Consider the following 9,630-nt stretch of genomic DNA (forward strand, 5'->3'; position numbering starts at 1 on the left):
AAAACTGATGCAGACATGATGAGAAATGGGGATGGAAGTTGGCATAATGGTTTACAGATCAGAGAACCTAGGTTTCTGCATCGAAGGGTGCGTCAACACAGTAACATCGTGTGCCACCAAAGTGAAGTGATGCAATCACGTATGGCGAAGAGCCAGAGCACAGATGGATTCTGCAAAGTACGAGATAAATATCTGCGCATCTGGCTCCTAGGCAATATGAGCTACACCGGTCCTGTTCATGACCAGGCATTAGGCCTCCTATCCAAAGCAAACAAAAAGAAAAGGAGATGAGAATGGCTCAAATGAATGGCTAAGAGGAACGTTACGTCCCCAAAATCAACCTAATAACTAGGGGGATGGTGGCAGAATTTTACCCACCTAGCCATAGAAAGCCCCTCATACAAATCTCTAGAAAACTCGTACACAGCTTTCAGATTTGGGGTGGCTCAATTGCGATCCTTGGCCTGAAGCATTAATATTTCTGCTGACATCCAGCCTTGAAGCAAGTCAGCTTTTTCAACATCTTAAACACACTCAAGAGCTTGGATCAAAATATGGGACCAATCACAAAGGTGTTTGGCACCATTTAAACTCAATTTTCGATCCCGAAAGTTAAGTTGCATCTATCAATCTTTGTGCTTAAAAGATAAGTAAGCCGCCAAGAATGTGTTTGGCTTTATCCCCATGACTGGCATTCTGCGAGTAAACTATACTTAGCGCATAAGGTAAACCTTTTCCTCACAGTGCTCTTTAAAGTGACCAGCATAAAAACATGGATCGGCCTAGAAATCCTGTGCAAAATGGGAGGCAAGAATTTGCATTTAAAGTGGTGTATAACTGTTTTACCTTGGCTGAAAGTGAGCATACAATAACATGAAATAAAAAGGTCTAGTCATTTCACAAATTTGCAAGAAAGCAGCAGTTAAATTACGCTGCTGAGAACATCTTGCCCATAGCACAGTCCAAACGCATCTGAAGACAGACATAAGACAAAGTGCACTACAATTCTACGGAAGATGCCTCGTTAATTAGGCTTAAGGCTGCCACACTGCACATATACAGCAGGTACTGTACTTTCATTTCTATATGCCCACTTATACCAGAAGCAACCGCTGAATGTGAAAATAGGGAATAAAAGTAGTCCCAACAGGAAATCCATGTGCCCACCTATTGGTTTCAGCAGAGTATGAAAACCTTTGCACAGCCCGACACTGCAAGGATCTCCTTGCAGAAATTGTAAAGAGGCCCAGTCTTGAAAAGACGTTTACAACACACGATGGTATCGAAACCTTTTTTCTCCAGGAGGAGAAAAACTTTCAATAAAGTGTGATTTTAATAACTTTATTTTTTTGTTAAGAGGTTTCCTTTTATGAGCGCATCACTGATATTTCATGAGCAGCACAACTTCTTCCAATCGGTTTATGTCGCAGAACTCCAAATTCACATTTGCAGGCTCAGCATCAAAAAGCTAAATCCAGCCCCACCGCAGTTCTATCAGCTACTGAAGGCAGCAGTGTCCGTTGGTATCCTTAAAGCGCAGCCGCATCTTGGGTCTGTATTTTTCAAGATACAGCAGCTGCTTGGAGTTAAAGGCTCCCCTTCGTTTTTGTCGTATAAACTGAACTGCGTCCTCATACTTCATTCCACACTCAATGAGAGCTAGAGCCACCAGCACTGGTGCCCTTCCAAGTCCTGCTACGCAGTGCACAGCAATGCAACATCCTGCCTCTTCACGAAATTTTGTTTTCAAGAGGTTTAACCAATCATCAACAATCTGAGTTGGCGGTGGGGCTCCATCATCAAATGGCCAGTCATGAACCTGAATGCCTTCCTTTTCAACAGGTGCTTTATCATAGGTGGAGTCACATACTCGGACCAAAGTTGTCACGCCATACTTTTTCAGTTCCTCTGTGAACTTGTTGAGAGTTGCATTTGTTGGGTTGTGGGTTATCAGGAAGCGCATACCATCATAGGTGATCTCCACTGGTGCTGGACGGTTCATGATGACAAATGTAAAAAAAGTAGACGGGAGGGAAAAACAATACCCCTGGAAAAAGTTGTGGCAGAAAACATTCAAAAGTTCTTTCGATGGACAACTTCTTTATTCTTTGAAAGATGAGGGTTCAGTAACTTCTCCGGCCTTTGGAAGCAGGTATTAGCATAGCTCCAAACGAGATCTCCACTGTACTCCAAGCTGGGCAGCAGCATGTACTGCAGGTAGGCACTGGTCAGGCAAATTACAAATCGGGATGATCTCTTTACGATGTTCTTGATCTTTATATTTGCCACACTGTTTTAAGATAACCATACAACTCAATGCCCTCCAAAATATAACAAAAATAAATAAGTTGTCCCGAACAATTTGCTGCTGGTTAAGATGTTCTGGGAGGCTTCAAGGCAAAGAGTATGTATGTGCCACGTTCAATCCACAAGCTTATTTTCCAGCACAAGCGCACTGCTGATATCATGTACTTGATGATAAAATATAAAATTTTCAGAAAAGTAATCATGCATTTCAAAGTAATTGTATCTGTTCTTTTTTAAATTAAGATGCATTATTGATAATGGTACTCCCTCAAACAATGCCATGAATACACCTCAGTGTACAAAGATTTTCACTACCTAAAGTGGTGATGCAAAAGTGAGGCCTTTTACCTGAATGTTGGCTCAGGTGCTTCTAATTCAGGACTACAGTTTTAAGGACATGTAGTCTGATTTTATGCCTGCATTTAGCACCAGCATTTTGGTATCTTTCCAACAAAAATTGTGTCTTTCTAGCAGTATATCAGTACTGTTGTATGGATGTCCATCTTGCATATAAAAGATGTCCCTCACTCGATAAACTATCTCAGCATGGAAACTGACACATTAGACAGCCAAAACTTGCCAGGCCTATTGACCGCTCTTATTATTATTGCTTTAGCTGTAAAGCATGCTGGCATTCCAAATCTTTTTGAGCCAGTTCTTGAATGGTATGTTCCCTGCATTCCCAGAATCTAGCAAGTTCCCTTTACCTGCGGGGGGTAATTGATGCTAAATATCTTAATAGCAGAGACGAGTACAGTGTCCGTTTTTTTTTAATCCATGTGGAGGCACTTGCTAGCTGGACTGATTAAAAGCAAACCTAAAACATCTGAGGTTGTTTTTGAGTGGGCATGTGTGGAGAGGTAACATCTCTTAGAAGATGAACACAGAGATTGTAATTAGTCCCCCCTTCCCCATGGCTTTTTTAAAACACTTCAAAAAAGAAAAACCTAGCCATTTTAGAGGCTGGTGGGGCCAGTTTAACAGCTATTCATTTTTCAACTTCTAACTGAATCTGTTAGCATTTGCAAAACTGGGACACATCTAATGCCTTTTTGAATTAAGGACTCATGTAATTGTAAGTGGCTGTCTAATTCTGTCTGGTGTCTTTTACTGGGATATTTTCACTCACAAACTAACATTAATAAAATTGGTTCTGAGAACTGGACTTTTGTTGCTTTTTGCAAAATTCAAATATATATTTTTTTAATGGGATTAAAAAGTAGACCTCAAAACCTGAAGCCATTAGGGGTAGAATGACCTGAATGAGCAGTGCTGCTTACAATTCACAAACGAAATAGCAAACACTCCCCATGGCAGTTTAAATAATGCAAATAAAGTATTTTACACAAAAAAAAAAAAAAAAAAAAAACTGATGCAGACATGAACGCGCATGAAGGCATGCAAAAGGCAAGCCCATCTGCGCCCATCAATGCACAAACGTCACTAGGAGCAGGACCCCTGCATTTTCTGGACCAGAGATTAGGTCTACTAGTAGATTTATTTACACTTCAGCTGAATTGCATAAGATAAAAGCATTCCTATGTGTCCAACTGTTGCAATGCCTTTCCCAAGTACCTAGAAGGTCCAGTTGTTTGTTTGTGCTGTAAATGGCAAATGCTTTTCCATTTTAACTTGTGTTTTATTAACGAACTTTGCATCCCAAATACTCCCTTTAAACCAACTTTTCATGGGCGGGGATGCAATTCGACCATTGATTTTACCCTTATATCTCCATCCAATGAAGGACTAGTCATTGCCTGGGAAACACTTAATGTTTTCTTCAGTGATCACTACCCAATTGCCTTTAATCTTAAAATTAGAAAGACTCAGGAGATCCCCGTAGATACGCCCAAATACCATCCCAAGATAAACTTAGCCACAGAAAATGGCTATTCTATAAAATGGGATAGGGTTAACCCCGCCGTTTTTCTACATACTTTAATGGGATCCAGCCTACCCGATATACTTGCCTGTCTGACAGAAACAGAGGAGTCATCAGTACTTTCGACTCCCTTCTTAAAAATTCAATTTGAACTTAAAAAATTACTAACTAGAGAGCATCAATCTAACACTAAAATTGGCCATGGTTGGTTTGATAAAAATTGCACTAAAGCTCTTCAAGCTCTAAAAAGGGCTCTGCATGAAACTATCAAATCACCCGCTGAGATCAGTAAAGCCAGAAAACTGTACAATTTGGCCATAAAAACTAGGAAACAGACTCTAAAGAAAGAGGCTTGGTCGGCATTAATTGAAGCCTCTAAATCCAAGGACAATATAGCTTTCTGGAAAGCGGTCAATGCTCCCTATTTACAGCAAAACCAGACAGATGTTATAGATATGGCTATTAATGGGGAAACTTGGGTAAATCACTTTAAAAACTTATATGATAAATTAGAAAACCCCGACTATGGTAACCCCCTGATTGACGGGGTAATCATTCAACTACCTACAATTCTACCGATTATATTCCCAATAGGCATCTCTTTCAATTGTATGGAGATTACAAAAGCAATTAAAGATAGTCCTTCAGGCAAAGCCCCTGGCCCTGACGGCGTCCCGATTGATGTCTACAAAGCAGAAATTGATCTTTGGGCACCCCTGTTAACGAATGTTTTAAATAATTTTAATCGACATGGGCTCCCACCATCTTGGTCTGAAGCTATAGTCGTCCCTATTTTTAAAAAAGGAGACAGAAACGTCCCCACCTGCTACCGACCAATTTCCCTCCTAGATGCCCTAATGAAGGTAGCAGCACGGGCAATTTTAAACAGAATTCAACTTTGGGCAGAGGAAAATAATGTATTATCCCACTTGCAGTATGGTTTTAGTCCAGGAAAAGGGACCATAGAACAGAGTTTAAACTTGGCCTTAGTTTTATCAAAATACACGCAGGCAAAAAAGGGAAATCTTTTCGTTACATTTGTGGACCTGAGTTCCGCATTTGACTGCGTGAACCATGAGATACTATGGTCCATATTATCTGAAATGGGTTTAGATTCTAACAGTCTAGTATTTATAAGAACTCTGTATAGTGACGCAGGCGCTAGAGTCCGCTACGGAAATAAAGGCGAGTGCTCTGATAAATTTCCTATCAAGAGAGGGGTACGACAGGGGTGCATCCTAGCCCCCCTTCTCTTTACCCTATACATAAACTCTATTGGCCAATATTTAATAGAATCACAGCATGATTACCCAAAAATTCTAGGAGCTCCGACCCCAATACTCCTTTATGCTGATGATGCCGCCATCATGTCCCGGAACAAGATAGGCCTTCAGAGGGCTGTCTTGAAGTTTGCAACTTACATGAATGAACGAGGGTTAAAAATTAATATTGCAAAAACATACACGATGGCTTGTGGCCCGGGAACAAAGAAAGTGCCTTGCTCAATCTTTTTAGATAGCAATAGGATCGAGACCACGGACCATTTCTCCTACCTTGGAATACACTTTGACAGGAGGGGAAATTGGCATACAGCTGTAAATGCCAGAAATTTGGCCCTCACCCGAGCTATTGGCGCCCTTAAACAGTTTTCAGATAAATTAGGTGGCAGACCAGTGAAAGAGCTGATTGTTCTTTACAAGGCTAAATGCATTTCTACTGCCACCTATGGAGCTGGTCTTTGGGGTATTGAAAACGCACAACTATTACAAAAAACAGAAAATCAATTTTTGTGCTATTTATTAGGAGTTTCAAAATCTACATCGACTTATTTTATACACATCGAATTGGGTTTGCTGTACATCTTAGATATTATTAAAATTGTGCCTATACTCCTGTGGCATAAGATTTGGGTTACTCCGGAGACCAAACTAAACAGAGACTTGATCACTGACTGTCTCAACCTCGACGGATTAACCAATATCAAATGGCTCATATACGTAAAAAACATGATGATTGACCTTGGCCACCCTGAGTTTTTCACGAGGCCTTCTACCATGGAAATGGTTTCCAGGAAGACCCTAAGAGAGTTGGCCTTAAACCATCTAACAACCAAAAGATGGAACCTGGAAAAAACAAAAAACACAGTCATCAATTACCAAATAATAACCATGCAAGAAGGCCTCCAAAATTATTTATTAACTCAGCCTACTTGCTATGCCCGAATGCTTCTCACTCGCCTCAGATTTGGAAACTTTTATCGTATGATTGCTTTCCCTCTCAGCAACTCTTGGTCAAATGAACTCCCACTCTGCCCTTGTGATGATACCTCAGCCCAATCCAACATCCATTGTGTTCTTTTTTGTAAATTTTACCAGCTGCCCAGGGGGGCATTTCTGAAACCACTTTTAAAGTCCTGGGGAATTCGTACTTGTAGACTGGCCATGTTTAGGTTATTACAGCTGGACAATGAATGTACTATTACTGCAGTAACAAGCTTTTTAAAGCTGGCTGTTAAGTTTCGGAGCTCAATGTAATTATTTTAATATGCATTTTTTGCAATTTGATAAATTTTTTCATTAACAGGGGATTATACTGATTGACTCTGATTATGTAAAAACAAATCATTCTTAAACTTTTTATCTGTATATATATGCATGTATTTTTTCTTAATGTATGTTTTTTGATGTACGCTTTTATGATTTTAATTTGAAATCGAATAAAGCTTTCTTGATTGATTGATTGAATAAGTAAAATATCATAAAAGCATACAAAACACAGAAATTATATAAAAAAGAGAAAAAAATTGATTATAGATTTAAAATTATTAGATAAATTAATCCATCTAAAGACATTATATCGCAAAATAGATAAAAATTCATAAGGATAAAACAGTAAAACAGAACATACTAGTAATTTCAATTTGGCAAAATGGCAGTATCACTCCAGAAAGCTTTCTTTTAGTATTTTTTGGCGCTTATTCCATGCACAGCCTAAGAACTTAGCCACCCCGCAGACCAGCGGTGGAGTGCCGTCTGGTCTTAAGATTCGGAGGGCAACTAAATGTTTTGTTGTGCCAAGGTTTCTGCAGATTGGTTTTAACCATCTGGCCCTTGCCAGTTTGTATGCAGGGCAAGCAAAGAGAAAATGGGCAGTACTTTCCTCCGGGGCAGGGTAGCATGGGCATGATTGTGGAGAAGGTTTGAATGGATTCCATTTGGCTGTAAACGGGTTTAAGGGTAAGAAACCTAACCTAAATTGAATGTACAGAGTTCTGTCTCTTAGGACTTGAATAAAGTCCATGTATGGTTTGAGGCAGCTGTGTTGTTTATGTAAGAAGTACTCCTCAGTTAGTTTTCCCAAATGAGGAGTTCTTAACTCCCGATCAGCTACCCAGTTCCAGTAGAGTAATTTGAGCTCCTCTTTTGGCGGAGGGATCTGGCTTGCCCATGCCCCGGACAGCCCTAGATCAGTTAGTAGTTTCTTAAGGTTCACCAGCCATTTAACTTTGTTGCCTAGGTCCAGTGTAAGGACCTCTGAAAGTGCTGCTGCATACCCAGAGAGCTCCTGCGTCCGCCGTAGGCGTGCCCAAAAGAACAAGGGACGGGACCTGGCAATGTCGCTAAAGGGATGCCTACCCATATCACATAAAATTGGTCTCAGGGGAGTACTAGTAGGAAGTGAAACTAGCTCTCTAAAGAATTTGTATTCAGACTTGGAGATGTCGTCAATGTTGTCAAACCCCCAGAGCTCGGCGCCATATAGGGGTGAGCTCACTGCTTTACTCTCATAGACCGCGAGGGCAGGAGCGACCGGTTTGCTTGATGATAAGCTTTGTGCTTTCCTTATGGCTCCTGCTACTCGCTTATGATTTAATAACATTTTGTCCAGATGGAATCTCCAATTCATCTTGTCAGAGAGTCTAACACCCAAATAAACTAAGGTTTTGACTCTCTCTAGCTGGGTTCCATCTAGGATAAGGCTAGTTCTAAACTTTTTACAAGGGTTAAAGGCCATAAACTTAGTTTTTGCAGTATTTATCTTAAGGCCACGAATTGTGCAGAAAAGATGGAATCTATCTAGCAGCTTCTGTAGACCGACTGGAGTTTTGGAGATGAGCAATGTGTCATCGGCAAAGAGGAGGGTCGCGATTTTATCACCAGCCAGAGTGGGTGTGTCGGCAGGATCTTTCCCCAAAAAATCAACCACCCCATTCACGCACAGTGAGAGTAGGGTGGGAGCCAAGACGCACCCCTGGCGGACCCCCCTGCTGACCATGATCCTATCAGTAACTTGGCCCTGGGAGCCCCATCTTACACAAGCATAATTATCCTCGTGTAAGCCAATCAATAGATTTAAAATTTGTGGTGGGATGCCCATTTCTGCTAGAACTGACCACAACTTCCCCCTGGGTACCAAGTCAAACGCGGTCTTAAGATCAATAAAGGCAAGATATAGGCTGCCCCTACCAATCACTACCACTTTCCAGTAGAGGAGGAGCAGCCGAAAAACCTGATCAATAGTCCCAGTTTTCCTTCTAAACCCCGCTTGATATTGAGAGATGATACTGCCATCATCAATCCAATCCTGAATCCTGTGTAGGAGAACCCTGCCAACCACCTTCTGGATAACATCTATCAGGCTTATAGGCCTGTAGTTGGCAGGGTCCTCCTTATCCCCCTTTTTGTATATTGGAACTACTTCGGCTCCTTTCCAGGAGTCTGGGACTGGTGCGCCCTTTGCAATTAGGTTGATCAAAAGCAAAATATAGTTAGCCCATCTGACTGGTTCTAATCGGAGTAAATCTCCCGGAATACCATCCGGCCCTGCTGCTTTGGCAGGAACAATGCGATTAATTGCATCTACAATTTCTGTGATGTTGAAAGATATGGCTTCATCAACAGAGTGTAGATAGTGGGCGTATTCTGCAAACTGCTGGTTATCCAAGGGATCCTGTTGTGAGTACAGTTTAGAGAAGTGGGTGTGCCATTCTAAATTAGTGATATGGTTGGGTATTGGGACAGCACCTTTGGAATCAGCAGCTTTAATCAAATTCCAAAAGACTGTAGATTCCCTTGGGTTGCAGGCATCTTTAAGTGCCTGCCAATACGATTCCTCCCAATCACATTTAGCATTTTTGATGGCAGCATTGTATTCTTTCCTAGCTTCTCTAATTTTAGAAGGAATTTTCCTTTTAAGGGCAAGAGATAAGGCTTTCCTCTTTATTCTACAACCCTTAGTAAACCAGGAGTTGAGCCCTTTTTTGTTTTTATACTTATGATTAGGGAATTGCCTAATCTGAAAGTAGGAACTCATCTGACTGATAGTTGCTTCATAAATAAGAGTTGCCTTAGATATTGCTAGTTGGTATATATCAACTGCCTCCAATTCCTTAGTTCTGATCGACAGGATTTCAGAAATAGACTGGATTTTGGACTTCAGGA

The 9,630-nt window shown here is 40.9% G+C and overlaps 1 protein-coding gene across 1 annotated transcript; it reads right to left on the reverse strand.

Annotated features, from left to right (window-relative positions):
- Positions 1–1,327: 1,327 nt before the first annotated feature.
- On the reverse strand, positions 1,328–2,392 carry LOC146860863 (protein tyrosine phosphatase type IVA 2). Its single transcript, XM_085644844.1, has one exon. The coding sequence runs from the start codon at positions 2,000–2,002 to the stop codon at positions 1,499–1,501; it is 504 nt and encodes a 167-aa protein (XP_085500970.1). The 5' UTR covers positions 2,003–2,392; the 3' UTR covers positions 1,328–1,498.
- Between the last annotated feature and the right edge of the window lie 7,238 nt (positions 2,393–9,630).

Source organism: Triturus cristatus, chromosome 3_1 (assembly GCF_964204655.1).
Source record: "Triturus cristatus chromosome 3_1, aTriCri1.1, whole genome shotgun sequence".
NCBI classification, from domain to species: domain Eukaryota; kingdom Metazoa; phylum Chordata; class Amphibia; order Caudata; family Salamandridae; genus Triturus; species Triturus cristatus.